Source organism: Chlamydotis macqueenii, chromosome 2 (genome assembly GCF_036417535.1).
Source record: "Chlamydotis macqueenii isolate bChlMac1 chromosome 2, bChlMac1.mat, whole genome shotgun sequence".
Lineage (NCBI taxonomy): Eukaryota > Metazoa > Chordata > Aves > Otidiformes > Otididae > Chlamydotis > Chlamydotis macqueenii.
The window spans coordinates 84,815,874-84,835,212 of NC_141557.1; the positions used below are offsets into that span (position 1 = coordinate 84,815,874).

Here is a 19,339-nt window from a genome sequence, read left to right on the forward strand (position 1 = left end):
TCCTTAAATGATATTCAAATCAAAGATGCCTGAATTGAGCGTAGAATTTACTGTTAACATGACCAATGTTATACGTGTAAAAAATTGTCTCATAACTTCATTATGAGAATGAATTGAGGTACTACTGTTCTTGTTATGTTGGGCCATGGAACTCAGGTTTCAGTTGCTAGTCCAGTAAGTGGTAGGGAAGGACAAGTGTACTGTATCCTAGTCTCAAAGGAGCATTTTACTTCCCACTGATTCGTAGGATTTTATTGACTGAAGAATTGCTTCATTGGTAAACACTGTAACTGATTTGACAAATTGAATGTGATTAGCATACAGTTTCTGGCAAGAGTTGTGATTGCTAATGGAACTTGCTTTAGCGTAAATTTACTGGCAGCCTTCTTTTTAGTGAGGTGAGGCAACCTGCTCCACTATGGAGTTCTTAATGTATTGTGATGAGCAGATGCTATGAAATTATATCTATATATCTATATATATATATTATACATAAAATCCTGAGGATCTTTCTTTGAACTTCTAATGTGTTTCAGGAAGTTCTTACAGCTTTGGAGAGTTTTAGTTGTTACCACCATATATGGCAGAGGAACAAGGAGGAAACCATTGACAAATTAATGACGGGAAACCAGTTACTCTCTGAATTTGAATCTGAAATTCTGCATTTCCAAGACTTGGAGATGAAAATTAATTCTGAGCCTGAATACATCTGCGTGGGAGCAATTGCATTGTACACTGGTAGAGTTCACCTTTCCACGTCTCTCTAGAAACACATACTTTTTGACTCCTGCAGGAAGGAGAGATGGTGTGCTTAGTTTTGTATGGGTGAAGTAGGTTAAAGATGCAAAGGAGAAAGAGAGAGAATGGCTGTTTGTTGTTTTGGCTGTAAACACATGCAAACAAATATCTATGAGGCTCAGCTGGAGTTTCTTCCCCCACCTGGATACTTCTGCTCACTTACGAGGTGGATGGTAGATGTTTGCCTATCCTTCTGTCACTGACTCCCGTAGGTATGTATTTTATGCGAGTGGGATGATATGATTATATTGCTTTTCTCCTTGCCTGGCTGCATGTAATGAGACAGCTGAAAAGCCTTCTGTTTAACACAGTTAAGTGAAACATGCGTATTGTTGCTGATTCCATTTTTGCTATGAAAGCCAGGCCTCAAATCTTGACTTTTTTGTAGCTCAGGTTCCACATCACATAACTAAATTTTTCATAAGCATTTTACACCAGTGCAACAGAAAGGACAATTGGGAACTGTGATGAACTGTAATGCATGAAGCTGATTTTGCAGTGGATGTCAAATCTGAGGAAGCAGAATGTTTTATTAGGAAAGTGTGTCATAGAATCATAGAATGGTTAGAGTTGGAAGGGACCTTCAAAGGTCATCTAGTCCAAACCCCTGCAAGGAGCAGGGACATCCCCGACTAGATCAGGTTGCTCAGAGCCTCATCCAGCCTGGCCTTGAATGTTTCCAGGGATGGGGCTTCCACCACCTCTCTGGGCAACCTGTTCCAGTGTTCTACAACTCGCATTGTAAAAAATTTCTTCCTAATATCCAATCTAAATCTATCTCCCTCTATTTTAAAACCATTATTCCTTGTCCTATTGCAACAGGCCCTACTGAACAGCTTCTCCCCATCTTTCTTGTAGGCCCCCTTGAGGTACTGGAAGACCGCTATCAGGTCTCCCCAGAGCCTCCTCTTCTCCAGGCTGAGCAGCCCCAACTCTCTCAGCCTGTCCTCATAGGAAAGGTGCTCCAGCCCTCTGATCATCTTCATGGCCCTCCTGTGGACCTTCTCCAACTGGTCCATGTCCTTCTTATATTGGGGGCTCCAGAACTGGACACAGTACTTCAGGTGGGGTCTCACCAGGGCAGAGTGGAGAGGGAGAATCACCTCCCTTGACCTGCTGGCCACGCTCCTCTTGATGCAGCCCAGGATGTGAGTGTGGCCTTCTGGAGTGCAAATGTGCATTCCTGTCTCATGTTTAGCTTCTCGTCCACCAGCACTCCCAAGTCCTTCTCCTCAGGTCTGCTCTCAACCCATTCTCCGCCCAGCCAGTATTTGTGCCTGGGATTGCCACGACCCAGGTGCAGGACCTTACACTTGGCCCGGTTGAACTTCATGAGGTTGGCACGGGCCCACCCCTCTATCCTGTCAAGGTCCCTCTGGATGGCATCACTCCCTTCCAGCGTGTCGACGGCACCACAAAGCTTGGTGTCATCAGCAAACTTGCTGAGGGTGCACTCTATCCCACTGTCCATGTCGCCGACAAAGATGTTGAACAGGGCTGGGCCCAACACGGACCCCTGAGGGATGCCACTTGTGACCGGTCTCCACTTGGATATCGAGCCGTTGACCACCACTCTCTGAGTGTGGCCATCCAGCCAACTCCTTATCCGCCGAGTCGTCCATCCATCAAAGCCATGCCTCTCTAATTTAGAGAGAAGGATGCTGTGTGGGACAGTGTCAAAAGCTTTGCACAAGTCCAGGTAGATGATATGCATTGCTCGTCCCTTGTCTACTGATGCTGTCACCCTGTCATAGAAGGCCATCAAATTGGTCAGGCACGATCTGCCCTTGCTGAAGCCATGTTGGCTGTCAGCAACCACCTCCTTGCTCTCCATGTGCCTTAGCATGGTTTCCAGGAGAATCTGCTCCATGACCTTGCCAGGCACAGAGATGAGGCTGACCGGCCTGTAGTTGTCCGGGTCCTCCTTGTTCCCCTTTTTAAAAATGGGGGTTATGTTCCCTCTCTTCTAGTCATTGGGGACCTCACCAGACCTCCACGACTTCTCAAATATGATGCCCAGTGGCTTGGCAACTTCATCCGACAGTTCCCTGAGGACCTGTGGATGGATCTCATCAGGTCCCATGGACTTGTGCACCTTCAAGTTCCTCAGATGTTCCCAAACCTGCTCTTCCAGTACAGTGGGCGGTTCTTCATCCTCGCAGTCCCTGCTTGTGCCTTCCACAACTTGGGTGGCGAGACAAGAGCCCTTATCAGTAAAGACTGAGGCAAAAAAGTCATTGAGTGCCTCAGCCTTCTCCATGTCCCGGGTAACCAGTACATCAGTTTCCTTCTGGAGGGGGCCTACATTCTCCTTGGACTTTCTTTTGTCCCCTACGTACCTATAGAAGCTTTTCTTGTTGCTTTTTATATCCCTGGCCAGATTCAATTCCATCAGGGTTTTAGCCTTCCTCACCTGATCCCTGGCCACTCGCACAGCCTCTTTGTAGTCCTCCCAGGCTACCTATCTCCGCTTCCACGCTCTATAGGCTTTCCTCTTCACTTTCAGTTGGTCCAAGTGCTCCTTGCTCACCCACGCAGGTCTCCTGGCCTTTTTGCCCGACTTGTTCTTCATTGGGATGCACCTCTGCTGAGCTTGGAGGAGGTGCTCCTTGAATGTGGACCAACTTTCCTGGGCCCCTCTTCCCTCCAGGGCCACCTCCCATGGCACTTGGCCCATCAGGTCCCTGAAGAGGCTGAAGTCCGCCTTCCTGAAGTCTAGGGCTGAGAGCTTGCCATGTAGTTTCCTCGCTGTCCCGTGGATCTTGAACTCCACCGTGTCGTGGTTGCTGCAGCCAAGGCTGTCCTTCAGTTTCACATCCCCCACCAGTCCCTCCCTGTTGGTGAGCACAAGGTCGAGCATGGCACCCCTCCTTGTTGGCTCCTCTATCGCCTGCAGGAGGAAGTTATCGTCCACGCATTCCAGGAACCTCCTGGACTGCCCGTGCCCTGCCATGTTGTCTCTCCAACAGATGTCAGGATGGTTGAAGTCTCCCATGAGGACCAGGGCTTGTGACCGTGAGGCTGCTCCTATCTGGCTATAGAGCACCTCATCCGGTCTGTCTTCCTGGCCAGGCGGCCTGTAACAGACCCCCACCATAACGTCCCCTGTCCATCCCCGTCCTCTAATCTTGACCCATAAGCTCTCTGTCAGCTCCTCCTCCATCCCCAGGTGGAGCTTCATGCACTCCAGCTGGTTGCTGATGTAGAGAGTGACACCCCCTCCTTGTCTCCCCTTCCTGTCCTTTCTAGAAAGCCTATACCCCTCCATGTTGATGCTCCAGTCATGTGAGTCATCCCACCACGTCTCCGTGATGCCAACAAGGTCGTAGCCCTGCTTGTGTGCACGCATCTTTAGCTCTTTCTGTTTATTCTCCATGCCGCGTGCATTGGTATAGAGACACTTCAGCTGGGCCCCTGACAAAGACGACTTGCTGGCTGGAGCGACAGGAGTTCCTTTGGACTGCAGTTTAAGTTCATTTGCACATACCTGAGATCCTTCTTCAGCTTCTGGACCCTCGGTGCTGGCACTGGTGCCATGCTGACAACAGTGGGCTGAACTGTGCTCCCCCTCCCCCAGCAACAGCAGTTTAAAGCCCTCCAGACGAGTCTGGGAAGTCTTCATCCAAACACACTTTTCCCCTTCTCGGTTAGGGGCACGCCGTCCGCCCCTAGCAGCCCGGGCTTCTCAAAGCACGCCCCATGGTCTAGATACCCAAAGCTCTGGCTGTAGCACCACTCCCTGAGCCACGAGTTAACCAGCCAGATACGTCTGGCCCTTTCAGGTCCCTGCCCTTCGACCGGGAGGACTGACAAGAATACCACCTGTGCCCCAGTGCCTTTGACTGTTGTACCCAGGGGCCTGAAATCCCTTTTGATGTTTCTCAGGCTGCTGCCAGCTGTGTCGCTGGCCCCCACGTGAAACACCGGTAGCGGATAATAGTCTGCGGGCCGTATGAGGCTATGTATTCTCTCGGCGACATCCCTGATACGAGCCCCTGGGAGACAGCATACCTCCCGAGAGAGCGCATCGGGTCGGCAGAAGGGTACCTTCGTACCCCTCACGAGGGAGTCGCCCACTACTACCACTTGTCTCTTTTTCTTGGTAGCGCTAGTTATCATGTGAGCCAGTTGGGCTCCCTTGCACGGCTCCCATGCCTCCCCCGAGGTGCTGGGTCTTACTTCTTCAGTCTGCAGAGCGGCAAAGTGGTTCTGCAGGGGCACCTTGGGGTTCTGGGGAAGCTGCTGCTTCTTCTTCCTGCTGCATCTTGCCCTTGCAGCTTTCCATTCATTGGCATCAACCGAAAGTCTTTGATTATGTCATAGTACAAAGAACTAGAGAAACAAGCTGGCTGTTGAAACTCAGTGGAATTGAGGTAGTTCTGATATTTAATAAATGAAAAAGATCCTCAGGTGTGAGCATAAGGACAGGAAGAGGCACTGTATAAAAAGAAAGACACACAAGTGAAATCTGCACAGGAAATTAATGGGTAATAGGGTTGAAATTATATCCAGCTAAAATTTTATGTAATGCTTGTGTTGATATTGATTTTTGACTCTTCTGCTGAGAACTGTGAGGAAGCAATTTGAATTTAATGTCTGAGCTTTAGAGAAATGGACTGGATTGTTGAAAAATTGGGCAGCAACTCAGCAAGACTTCAATTTTCTTTCTAAATGTTTCTTACTTGGTTCCACTGATGCTACAGATAAAACTTATAAAAAATAAATGGTTGATGGACCATTTGGTTTCATTAAATATCAGATTAAAACTTTCTGTTTCTTCAGCTTCCATAATTAGACTCTTGCTTTTCCCCCTCACATTTTTTAAGAATAATTTTTGAAAAGATTTTAGACCTAGATGAGAATTTTAACCAATTTGTTAGTGATAAGTAGGACAGAAATGTATGTAATGATATACAAATAAGATGACAATTGTGGAGTGCAACCTTATCTTTCCAGTAGGAAAGCAATCCTGAATTGCAAGCAGTCCTATAAACCACTCAAAGGTGCCAATGTGATTTCATCTTCTTTGTACATAGATGTTTAAACTGAAAAATGGAGTGAAGGGAACACATATTGAAAAAAAATTAGAAGTGTATCTTACAAAATATCTACAACATCTAAATATCTATTTATTTTTCAATGTTTTTAGCTGATCTGAAGCTAGCACTGAGAGCAGAAACCAAAGCCTGGATGACTTTGCTGGGGTATCATTGTAATAAGAAGTACCGAACAGAGATGGAAGCCATTTTCACTTTTATAGAGGAAACTGGCAAGAAGTTAAATCGCCCCATCAAGGATCTAGATGATATAAGAATAGCCATGTCAGCTTTAAAAGAGATCAGAGAACTACAGATCTCCATAGACTCTCAAGTTGGGCCCATTGAGGTAGTTAACAGGAATGTTGCATGTATGGGTACGGTTTCAACAGAGCACTTATTTTCTGGGTTGAAGCTTAACAGTGCACTTTGAAAAGGTATGACTTAATACGTGTTAAATGTTGGGTGGCAGACCTGTTATGTTCCTGTAAACTTTTTTTTTTGCGTGGAACTCCGATTTGGACAAATCTAAATGTGAGGCGAAAGGTGGTTTAGTGAATAGTGCAGAAATTTAGTGATTTAGGTAAGAGGAAGATAAGAATACAGATATTGAATGCAAGAGTGATTTTTTTTTTTTTTTTAGCTTAGCATACAGAGGACAAGAAAGCTAATGTTAGGCAGATTATATGAGAATGCATGAGAGTGATTGCTTTATTAGCTATATCATGTGTTGAAATAAACACAAGCAATTTATTTAATTAAAGAAGTTCACTTACTAGAATACATCTGTTGAAAATCTGACAATGTAGGGACTTCTAGTCAAATGGCAGAATTTAAAAAATATAGAAACTATTTCTCTGCATTCTTGATCAGAGCATGGGTTTAAGAATACTATAGTTTGGCAAAATGCACCATTGACTAAATGTTCAGTAGATTTCTTTTTTTTCCCCTAAGAAATGTTAATGATTTCTGACTGCCCGTATTTTTATTATCAGGGTTATGTCTTATTTTTTAAAATTAAAGTAACTTAACATGAAATTCTTGTCTACCAAATATTGACAACTCTAACATTCTGTTTAGGAGATGCAAAAACTGCATTTGCTCTCAGAAAACCTGTGTTTTCTGATTATGTTTTCTCTGGGCTGACGTAAATTAAGGAATATAGTATGTACTCATATGTGCAAATGATAGAAATGAGCCTGAAGCCCTTCTGTATTTTGCAAAATACAGCTAAGAAGGAAAGTATCTCTCAGCCTTAGAAGCTATGAGGGTCTCTAGTTGTGTGAAGGAGCAAAAATAGGAGAAGTAGTTTATGGTGAGAAGCAAAGCACATCTGCAGCTGGAAACTTCTGTGAAATTTTTGTAGGTAATGGGATTTCTTAGGAGATGACATTTTGGAAGGTCCTGCTAAGACCTATCCTGGTTTGCCATGTGATGTAGAGCCAAGGTAAAATCTGTGATAGTCAAGGATTATTAAGATTCCAGTTCTGCAAGCAGGAGCCTCAAGCCCCTAGGCATGAGTTATGCTTCAGATTTTTGAAACAGAGTTTGATGTATTTTCTGCATAGTGGTGTGGCAGACAAAGAGTTATGTTTCAATTTTTACAATTTGTCTGCAATTTGATGCAATTTAATGCAAATGGAAATAATTTCACTTCAGACTAAAAATTTCAGATAAAACAGTTATGCCAGAACATTCATTACTACCCTACCCTATGCTAATTTACAGTAAGTGAATTTCAGTTGTGTTTTTGTGAAACTTGACTAACGGTTTTGGTATGTGGAGTACAAGTGGAGATCTATGTTCTGAGAAAACAAAGGATCATTAAGTAGAGTTTGAAGTAGATTGCTCATTCTGAATAAGTAGTTATAACATTTGAAACAGTTGCAACATATTAGTTGTGGTAACTTTCAATGAGATTTCCAAATTCTTTTTTTTTGTTGAAAACATGAAGTAGGGCTTAAAGGTGTTTATGGAATAGAAGTTTGCTTGCTTCACTTATTTGAAGGCCTCTGCTTAGGTACTTTCTCACAGCTTACCTTCTGTAATATTCAGCTTGGGTCATAGATAGCTGAAGACATGGATCAGAAAAACATTCTCATTAAATTGAACCTAAAACCTGTAGACTGAAGGAGTACTTTAGCTGGAAATAGTTTTTTAGGGAGGCAAATTGCAGTAGGGCAAAATAATCTATCAGAAAGCAGAATGCTATGTGAAATGTAAGGAGTTAAGGAGAACTAGCTAGTTTTCATTTTGATGTTTCTTACAGTTTGGTATTGGTTTGCCAGATTGTGATAATTGCTATGCAAAAAGAACAGATTTTCTAACAAATCATTCCCTGTTCTTAAAACTTTGAAATGTTAGCATACATATATTTGTAGAATTAACCTCAGTTACCGTTTTTGTGTATCTTGATCTAATCTTCTAACAGGAATCCTATGCTATGTTAAACAAATATGATCTACTTGTGGCCAAGGAAGAGACAGAGAAGGTGGATACTTTGCACTACACTTGGGAAAAACTGCTAGTCCGTGCAAATGAAGTGCAGAATGAACTCATTGGTTTGCAGCCAAACTTCAGAGGAGAGCTGATTAACACTGTGAAGACTTTTACTGAAGACTGTACACAGTTCTATTCAGATTATGATCAGGCAAGTGTTTGTAGCGTATTGTGTTGGAGGAGTTTTTAAGGAGCAGTGGGAGCATGGAAACATTATGGAGTTGACTAATTAATGGGATGTGCCTCTACTGTCTGAAGAATATATTTATTAATGTTAATGTGGTATTTGAATTTCAGTGCAGGGCAGGCTTCAGTTGTTTTTTGTATGTGGCTAAAGTATGTAATGCTGATAATCAGCTTTTAAACATTAAGAATTGAGACATTTAGGGTTTATAATAAACAGCTAGTTAGCATGAGCAAATGTGAGGACTGGGATTAATGAGAAATTATGTCAGAATGTAAGAGGCATTTTCTGATGTTAGATATAAGTACAAATGACTTAAGCTCTTATACTCTTTCTCAGTATAATATAAATGAGTCATGCTGAACCAGTCTTGCATCATATTCTAAGTAATGCTGATTTTTACTTGAAAAAGGAACTACCATTGCTTAGCTTTTACAATATTATGAAAAGTTCTATATAAAAGACAATTAATTGCTGTCTTCATTATTTTAATTTTTTTTTTAAATAAAGTGCTTATTCTAGTAGATAACTGTGATCTCTTGGTTCACTTGTTATCTGACATAGGGGTGGAATCCTGTAGCTGCAAAAATATTTGAGTTTAGCATTTGTAAAATGCTGACTAGAAGTAAGTTGTGACTATTTTCACCCTCTAAATTTACTTTTTTTTTTTCTCCCCCATTTTTTTTCCTCTTCTCCAGAATGGGCCAATGGTGGTTGGCTTAGAGCCTCAGGAAGCCAGTGACAGGCTTACTATGTTTCAGGTACTGCTAATTCTAAGACATTGCTTAATACTTATTGCAAGTAAACTAACACCTGAAGGCTCTGAGAATGAATCAGAGTAGTTGAGCTAGTTTTCGTTGATATGTAGGGTTACTGATTGGGTGAAACCTTTTTAAACTTAATGAAAGCTAAGTTGTTTTTTTTTTTTCTAGGCATTTGCAAGGAATGTTGGATAAATTTTTTTTTTTTAGGAGCTAAGAGAAAGGATGCATAGATAATGAGTAATAATTACTGGATTCAAGCATCCTGATGAGAGCCTGCTCTCAAATTTAGGGTATTTGGCTATAGGCTGTTCTTGTGTTCGTTATTGTGTATTTTCCTCATGAATACAATTCTAACCAATCTTCTTCCCGTCTCCTCCCCTTTTTTTTTATTAATAGTATTAAAAGTTTCTATTTAAACTGACTATTTTTCCTGTTGAAGTGTTTCTTTGTATCATGATTCACTTCTATTCCTCTAATGATGACTTGTAATGGTTTTCCTTTTCCTATAGTGCTATTCATTTGGCTTCCTACTATGTTCCCTCAGTTATATTGCAATTGACATTTTTTTTCCTTTTTACTGCTTAAACAGCAGCAATTCTTGCTTCAACTTTTCAATAAAGGAATTGCACAGCATACTTGGACAGGCAGAATTTGCTGCACCTACCTTTCTTTCCTCTGCATGTCATGCTTCGCCACTTTCAAGTGCAAGCTTAGCATTTATTGTTCTATTGCTGTGCCACATGGAGTAAATGGCCTCCCTGTCAACTTCTAAAGATGAGCCTCCAAGCTAACTAAAAGTTACTTTTCTCATGACAACTGTTGACAAAACTGTTGACAGTATAAGTTGTTAGTATCTCCTGTATATCTTTCTAGTATTTACTAGATTTTAATCACTAATGCAGCTCTAAGCACAATGCCAGATCTTGAATATTTAGTTATTTAATTCTATTTAATTAAATATTTTTTCTTTCTTAGAATCGATTTGATAATCTTTTTCGGAGATATATTACTTACACTGATGGGGAAGAGCTTTTTGGTTTGCCTGTTACTCGGTATCCTCAGCTGCTTGAAATAAAGAAGCAACTGAATCTGTTACAGAAACTCTATAATCTTTATAACAATGTTGTTGACACCGTCAGTGGCTACTATGATATACTATGGTCAGAATTAGACACTGGAAAAATTAATAGTGAACTTCTGGAGTTTCAGAACAGGTGAGAAACTGCTGTTGTGTTAAAGATGCCTAAAAGACTTTTGTGACTTCTTAAATATGATTATAATTGATTAGCACCAATAAGCATATTTAAGCATGTATTTTTTTTCATTGAAACATGAAAAATGTAAATTTTAATTGAAAAATATGTCCATCACCAAATTCATAAAATAAAGGAGCCACTTTAGACTCTAAATGTTGAGGATTATTATTCCTTAGAGAGCTTCTTTGTTAATTTCTTTTGATGAGATTGAAATATATGTTAAAATTGCTGTTTATTTTGATCATTAAGAGAATTTTCACTTGTTTCTTGTAATATTACTGTTCATGAGAGACAGATTCACCATAGAAGTCTAAGGCAATTTAGTGAATTGCTGAATAGTTTTCCTACAAAATGGAATGTATTCCATGCATAGAAGCTGAACTTTTAATCAAACCAGGAATCAAATTATTTAAAGAATTAAACCTGCATATTCTGAGGAACGGAGTTTTTTCTATAGCATAGAGCAGTGCATATCATGAGCCTCACCAAAACATGAAATCAAGATGTAAAGTGGTTCAATTGCTTTTGAAGATTGCTTGGAGAAAATGTATTAGAATTATGCAGCTACACTCCTTAAGGTGAGCTTGTAGGTGCCTGCCCAGCTAGCAGTCAATGAAATAGACTGGAAACAATTTTTCTCACAGGCAGTATCACATACAGAATCTTCAAAATACAGGTAACCTGAATTTGTAAGGTATGTGATCTGTTGTTAAAACTATATATTGTGGTTATATGGGTAACAGAAAGAATATCTGAAAAAGCTTGCATTACTTGTACGTAGATGCCGTAAGCTTCCTCGTGGCGTAAAGGAATGGCAGGCCTTTTTTGATCTAAAGAAGACCATTGAGGACTTCAGTGAATGTTGCCCATTGCTTGAGCGTATGTCAAGTAAAGCAATGATGCCTCGGCACTGGATGCGGATTATGGATCTCACTGAACACAACTTTGATGTGGAAAGTGAAACATTGAAACTGAGGAATATAATGGAAGCTCCACTGTTAAGATATAAAGAGGAAATAGAGGTATTGTGAAGGAAGAGAAATGGAATTATGAAATAATACATTCTACTCGAACAGGATAGGAGTAACAGTAGTAAAAAGGAAAACAGAATATTTCTAAAGAACAGAGAAATGGACTATCACTTTAGCTTTCTGTATAAAATAATGACACAAATATATTGTGGTGTCAACTCCTCTTTTCAAATCGTGCAGCTTGGCCCAGGAGTTAATTTGTCAGGGTACCTTGCTTTGCAACATTAAAGATATGAAAGGTAATTACTGTATTATTCTTTTATTTTCCCCAAAGCTGGATATATTGTGTTGTAGTATACAGTTTATTAGCTATAGTGTTTGTATGTCTGGAGATCTTTCCACTTAATAAATACTTGCTCATCAGCCTTACTAGGATTAAAGGAAATAGTAGTTAGAATTGTATACTGGAGACTTGAACCATTCACAGCTTGTTTTGACATCCTACTTATTTAAAAGGATATCTGCACGAGTGCTGTGAAGGAGAGAGACATTGAGCAGAAGTTAAAACAAGTGATAGCTGAATGGGATGACAAAATGTTTATCTTTGCAAACTTTAAAACCCGTGGGGAGCTTCTTTTAAGAGGTGACAGCACATCAGAAACGATTGCTACCATGGAGGACAGCTTGATGATTCTTGGCTCTCTCATGAGTAACAGGTAACAGGAAAAGGTGGGAGGGAGATAAAGATACCAGCAAGAGGCTTTGTTTTATGGAACAAATCTATCTTTTACAGAGGAGAAGGAAAATAAACATTTAGATAAGAACTAAGAACTTGGTTGTCATTGAACTGTTCATGGTCTGGTTCTTGTTGTCTGTATCCCCCTAATAAGTTCTTTTGAAAACATGTGGATACTGTTCAGACTTCCTGAGTCATCAACGGGACAGTTTTCACTGATGCAAGAAAGTGGTGACTACCATAAAGGGGAACACTGCCTGGTTGTGGCAGGCGTACTATGGGCATTGGAGGCACTGCTACTCTGCCTCCTGTGACAGATCACTGCCTCATGCCAAAGGTGCTGAGAATCCTGGTTAAAATGAGCTTCAGTTTGTCTGGTTTCATACGCCAAAGCCCGCAGTTAAAATAAGGAACACAGAACCTGATCATCAGGCACATGTTCGAAAGCAAGTTGATAAAGGACCTCTGGAAGTCCTTCAGCTTTCAAGATGTTGCATAGTCCCTTTTTGAAACCACTTTACTTTAGAGTGAAATTGAAATCTTACTCCTATTCAGCTGCTGTTAGATCAGAGCTCTGCTGCGCACCATGTGTACAAAGCAGCAAGTTGGAGCTCGTCTGGTTTATAGCTGCTAACTAACTTAATTGAGTCAAGTACAGGTTTTTATAGTTTCACTTGACAAAGATACAAACAACAAAGTTATTCCTCATCCTTATGAGTAATATGCTGGCTTTCAAGAGACTTGTTTCCTTCTTGAAATAAAGCAAGTGTCTTCTTTTTATTTTAGATACAACACACCATTCAAGACACAGATTCAGAAATGGGTGTACTATCTTTCCAACACAATGGATATCATTGAGAACTGGATGACTGTGCAGAACTTGTGGATTTATTTAGAAGCTGTTTTTGTTGGTGGTGACATAGCAAAGCAGCTTCCAAAGGTTTTCAGACATGCCTTTTTTTTCAATTTGATTTCTACATTTTAAGAATAAAACTTATCTGTGATATCATAATTGATACAATAACATAAATTTCATTTTTTTGCTACTTAGCAAAACTAGTCTTGCTAAGAAATTAGATAAACAATGCCAACAGAAACATTGTGTTAGAATAATAAAATTCTATGAGCTAGTTTATCTTTTTATTTCTAGGTTGTAAAATTGTTAACCAATATGTCTTTAAGTGATATGCCTAGTAGTAGCCTAACCTAGTTAGGCTATCTTAATAGTACCTACCACTAGCCTAGTAGTAGTTAGCAATCCTTATCATAAACTTTCCTACATAGCTTTTCAAATTAAAAATTTACTTTCATTTTTAGAAAAAAAAAATCTTCAAATTTGAAGCATGCAAGTCAAGTATAATGAGTTTTCTGTGATTTGTGATTTTCTAAATCTAAAAATCTTTAGAAGTTGGACACGGGATTACTGATGAGATTACTGGGTGCCAGTTCTGCAAGCAAGTGTCTTTTCTCTCTTCTTTCTTCCTTCCTCTGTCTCTTCCCTTTCACATTCATAATTTGTTTCAACAGGAAGCAAAGCGTTTCTCTAACATTGATAAATCCTGGGTAAGGATCATGACCCGAGCTCATGAGATACCTAATGTTGTTCAGTGCTGCATTGGAGATGAAACCATGGGACAGTTACTACCACATTTACTAGAACAGCTTGAAATCTGTCAGAAATCACTCACAGGGTAAGATTACTACAAGACCACAGTCTTGGGCAGATAGTTGTGAATTGTGTAACTACAGAAAGAGCAATTACTTGAATACTGTCCCATGAACTTTTCAAATACCATGTTCTTATCCTACTATGAATTCAGCTGAACTGAGCAAACAAGTTAGCAGGATGATACACCACCTCCAAAGAAATTGCTAGCAACTCACTGATAAGTATTTGATTTGTGATTAAGCTGTCACTCACTGTCTGTCTCTGTTGAAACCAAAGCTTGTTTCAGCCTATTTTTCAATCCACAAGGCAGTCTAGATTTGTATGTCCTATTCAGACCCTTCATGAATCTGGGAGAAACTCAGAATGAGAGACCTAAATAGCAAGTAGCAGACTTAATGTAAAAACATCTTATTTTGGTTTAGTTTCTTTTCTTTTTACTGGTGCTTACATTATAGCAAATAATAAAAGCTTTCCATTAAATTATTTCTGATGCTGAAAGAGTAGCTTTAAAGCAGGTACCTAACGTGAAGGTATGATGGATAAGAATTTTTGTCATTGCCACTGCTAAAAATTGGAATGATCCATTGTGAGAAATGCCACCTTTAATGAGGATAGGATGTATAAATTAGCCTAATTAACTTACCATCTACCTTCCCACCTTTTTTTTTTTTTTTTTTTTTTTAATGCAGGTACCTGGAGAAAAAACGTCTTCTATTTCCACGATTCTTCTTTGTGTCAGATCCTGCTCTCTTAGAAATTCTTGGCCAAGCATCAGACTCTCACAATATACAGGCACATCTGCTGAATATCTTTGACAACATCAAAACTGTCAGGTTCCATGAAAGGGTAGGTACTGCTCGCACCTCAGTGCTACATTCTTTGAAATTAACAGCGTGCGTTACTTGTTAAAGAAGAAAGCTGCCTAGGTGCATAGGGCATTCAGCTGTTTTGCCAAGCTCATCAACTATTTGATGCTGCTTAGACTTTCTTCATTGAAGATTTAGTTTTATATCCTCATTTACGTAATATGAAAGCCTCTATAGAGAATAGCAAAACAAACAAAAATTTGCAGCAGTGCTTAGGTTTCGGAAAAAATACCCAGGCTAGCTTCCTCTCAGATAAGCTTGTGATTCTTTATGAGCATATTTGTACCATTAGATTGCCTGTATTTGTACATTTTCATTCATTTTTTTTGATAGTAAGAAAAAGTGTGTCTAGTCTCTCACCTGTTTCTGAGTTATCCTTAATATCCCTTCAAACATACTGTTTGAAGAAAAATTTTCTTACACCCTTTACAAGAACAGTTAGGAGTGATTTTTTTTTTGCATTTTCTTAGAAATTCGCTACCTCCTCATGCATTTGAATTCCTTTGATTGACCGTGGTCCTTAACTTTTGTGTTTCCATTATTTTTTGTTGTAAGGCTGTAAATTTTGTTAGGATATTAACCCACCGATAATGTGGGAAGGTTTCCTTTATTGTGACTGGAAAGTGGATGTTGTCATAGAAACTCAAGTGAAATTCAGAAATTGTCAGTGTATTGGTGTTTGTCTTCTTGTTCAGATGACACTGTTTTGTTTAAAGCTTTTCTACACATCAAAAGTAATGATTTAATTGTGTTTACTTTTCACTTAAAAGGTTGATACAGTTTATTAGTTACCTAAGTAAGCTTAATGGAGTGATGGGAGGATAATCAGATGGTTATGGTAAAGATAACAACAAATCTATAAACACAAAATGTTCTTGCTTTGCTTTTATTAGATATATGATCGTATATTGTCGATTAGTTCACGAGAAGGTGAGACTGTAGAGCTGAGTAGACCTGTAATGGCTGAAGGTAATGTGGAAGTTTGGCTCAATTCTCTGTTGAAGGAATCCCAACTGTCACTGCATCATGTTATTCGCCAGGCAGCTGCGCACATCCAGGAAACTAGTTTCCAATTGACTGAATTTCTTTCTACTTACCCAGCCCAGGTAATAAAATTGTTAAACCAGTGAAGAATTATTTACAGATATGTGCCACATTGATGTTTTTTTCTTGTCTTTGCAATCAAAATTGCAGCCAGTGTTATAAATGAAAAGCTGACATTTAAATTTCTCTTAATCACCTCAGTCTTTTAGGTTACACTTCACATACCTGAAACTAAAAGAAGAAAACTTACCCTGAAGCTTTTGTTCAAAAATAACACTCAATGCAATAAATTAATGTAATGGAGTTACCACTACTTCTTTACAAGCTTAATTCTTGACTACTGAAGTAAAAGTAGTAAAATTGTATGTTTTTTTAGATATTCAGAAAAACTATATATTGCTAAAGATTTGGAGCTGGGAGTAGTGCTAAGGGGAAATTATTTTATTTTCTTAGTAGAAGCTTCTTCACTTGTGGTCAGGAATGTTGTTAAAGAGGGAATAAAGAGTTTGTGAATTATTGAAAAAATATTTTAAATTGAAGCATTATTCACTGATTAGTTATTAATTATATATAAAGTATGTTAATTATATATAGTATTTCTATATATGCTGTGAATGATCTTGAACAGCTGTATCAGCAGTGCACTGTAGGCAGTATCTACAAGACTGAAGTGTGGACTTAATTATGTGTTTATGAATGGAGTTGAGACACACGGAACCAATGCATGGGTTGAATGCCCTCTGTATGGAGGCATGAAAAAATAATTTTATGCAAATGGTAGCAGAACCATTTCTTTAGTTTACCTGTGTCTATGAATGCACATTTTAGGTGAAAGAGAAAAGATTATGAAGCATGTACTTTTATGTTTCCTAAGGTTGGGTTGCTGGGGATCCAAATGATTTGGACAAGAGACTCAGAAGAAGCTTTGACTAATGCCAAGTATGACAAAAAAATCATGCGAAAGACAAACCAGTTTTTCCTGGATATTCTAAACCTGCTGATAGATATGACAACAAAAGACCTTAGCCCAGTCGAGCGAGTTAAATATGAGACATTAATCACTATTCATGTGCATCAGAGGGACATTTTTGATGGTCTGGTAAGTACTGAAAAATTTACAATGAGTTACGAGGTGGTTTCCATGTAAAACAATGTGGAATGACAAGAGGAAAATATTACTGTACTGATGAACTCCCGCCTCTTATGCTCAACATTTAATTTCAGTACTGTAATGATTATGTGACCTGGAGTATTATAAAAATGCTGATGTTTCTTCTATCCATGTCTTAGTTTTCCCTTTAAGTAATTAAATGTTTTTTTTTTTTTCTCCCACAAGCAATAGCAGAATTTTATAATGCTTTGCGTTGGCCCATTTAAGGGAGATCCCTTTTTTGCCTGATCAGTTAGGGATTTCTTTTTCCTTATACATTGTGTTGCAAGTAATTGCAAGTTGCAAGTCCTTGCTCTGGACTGCATTGTTAGTTTCAAGGAGCAAACAGAATGAATGTAGAATTATAGAACAGGAGAAAGTTTGAAGTTGGTTGAAGCTGCTGTCCCTTCTGTTCTAGTTTCAATAGCATACGTAATTATTACTTAGGGATATATTTGTTCACTTCACACCTTCTCATGCTGCTGCAAGATACTAAAATTAGGAAAATGAAAGCATTTACTTCTTAAACAATAAAACTTAAAAGCTAGCATACCCTTTTACCTATAGGAAGCTCTGGACCTAATTCTGAAATTAAGATGTCTGAGAAAAGAACTACTGAGTTTTAACCCATTGCTGATAGGCAGACACCTATCTTTTCATTGTAGAACCAATTGTTTTTAGTTATAATTGTCTTATGTAAAGTATAATTTTTAGATACAACCTCCTGTGCATCCTTTTAAATCCTGTTTTACTATTCAGTTGGTCAACTTTGAATTAGTCCCAGCTCTGTTGAAGTTCTTAACTCGTATCTGCACCATGACGCTGTCTTGAAATACCTTATTTCTAATTTATCTGTGGCTTCATGCAATTCTCATGAATTTTTAAAAAATCAAGTATCATATATGTAAAAATAAAATAGTAGAGACAAGTAAAAGAAATGGCAATTTTAATGCTAACTGAACTGAATTACTTTTATTTGAGGTTTATGGGCTATTCATTTGTATTTAGAATTTTGACACACTACTTTAAAGCCTGAAGTTCCTTTGCCTTAGTACGGGTTTCAGGAACAGCAATAACACATTAGCAATTTTTGTGGTAAAAATCAGGAGAGGGTCTCTGCTATTCCTGAGTTACTAGCTATGTTCTTTATGTCTTTCATTGTGATTGTGGTGCTGTCTTTGCAGTACTACTTAGATGAGATAATATAAATGCAAAGTAAATGTTAACTATGAATACCACAGCCTTTTTTTCCCCCTCTTTTCTTAGTGTTGCATGCATATCAAGAGCCCTACAGACTTCGAGTGGCTGAAACAGTGTAGATTTTATTTTAATGAAGACTCTGATAAAATGATGATTAAGATCACTGATGTGGGTTTCACGTACCAGAATGAATTCTTGGGCTGTACTGACAGGCTTGTCATAACACCACTTACAGACAGGTGAAAAAGACTGATTTTATTCCTTTATTCTTTGATGTTGTACCTAGCCTTTTGCAAGAGCAATTTAGTAATTCCTGTTGCATGCAAAATAGATCTCTGTAGGGTTTATCCTTCACAATCTTATCAAAGTCAATAATTTTACGTGGAATATGTGACTATTTTTGTTTCTGTGCCTTACAATATAAATAACTTCCAGCTTAATTTCTGCCACATACTTGCATGATCCCCACATATATGACATACAGGACTCTGATTCTCATGTATGTGAGGCTAGTTTACCTGAGAATCATGTACACCCAACAGATACAATATGCAGAGAGAGATACAGGACAAAAATAAGTGTTTACAGGCAAGATAATGAAAACAGCTAAGGAAGAATAGATGGGAAAAACAATTTTATTCAGCTTCAATAGACTGAAGATCTTTGATCTAGAAAGATATTGAAAGAATTGCAGTCCTATTAACAGAGATGTCGTAACTACGTAACTGGAATAACACAAAGAATGCATTATAAGCTATTGTTGGCAAAATAAGGGCATTGGGTGGGTTTTTTTTTCTTTTGTTGTGTGGTTTGTTTTTTTTTTTTTTTACCTCTTGCATACAGCAAATTCTAGAGCTTCTCTTTAGGTATAATTGTTAGCAGATGTTTTACTGCATTGCACATAGAAGTTTGATTTAGGAAAACAGAATGTGTTATATGATCCAATTTTAAAGGTGTATGAGAAAGGAAAGCTTAGCTGTCTTTGATTATTGTACTCTGCAGTATAATATGGTTCAGAACTACTTCAGTTACAGTAAACCAGGAACTAGCAGCGTCTCTATATCTGTTTTCTTTCTTTCTCATGATCTTTCAGGTTGTTGATTATTGAGGATTATCTGTTCTTCCACTTTATGTATGAGGAGATGAACTTTAATATTACCTGGGCC

The 19,339-nt window shown here is 38.8% G+C and overlaps 1 protein-coding gene across 1 annotated transcript in view; it reads left to right on the forward strand.

Moving 5' to 3' along the window:
- DNAH5 (dynein axonemal heavy chain 5) overlaps nt 1–19,339 on the forward strand; it is a 157,689-nt gene that overhangs the window by 61,014 nt on the left and 77,336 nt on the right. Inside the window, exons 24-36 of the mRNA XM_086742007.1 lie at nt 537–738; nt 5,948–6,183; nt 8,266–8,484; nt 9,216–9,278; nt 10,257–10,495; nt 11,319–11,559; nt 12,025–12,224; nt 13,031–13,184; nt 13,772–13,935; nt 14,603–14,759; nt 15,673–15,885; nt 16,698–16,922; nt 18,240–18,412. Of these exons, the coding sequence (XP_086598133.1) occupies nt 537–738; nt 5,948–6,183; nt 8,266–8,484; nt 9,216–9,278; nt 10,257–10,495; nt 11,319–11,559; nt 12,025–12,224; nt 13,031–13,184; nt 13,772–13,935; nt 14,603–14,759; nt 15,673–15,885; nt 16,698–16,922; nt 18,240–18,412 (2,486 nt within the window). The remainder of the gene's footprint in view (nt 1–536; nt 739–5,947; nt 6,184–8,265; nt 8,485–9,215; nt 9,279–10,256; nt 10,496–11,318; nt 11,560–12,024; nt 12,225–13,030; nt 13,185–13,771; nt 13,936–14,602; nt 14,760–15,672; nt 15,886–16,697; nt 16,923–18,239; nt 18,413–19,339) is intronic.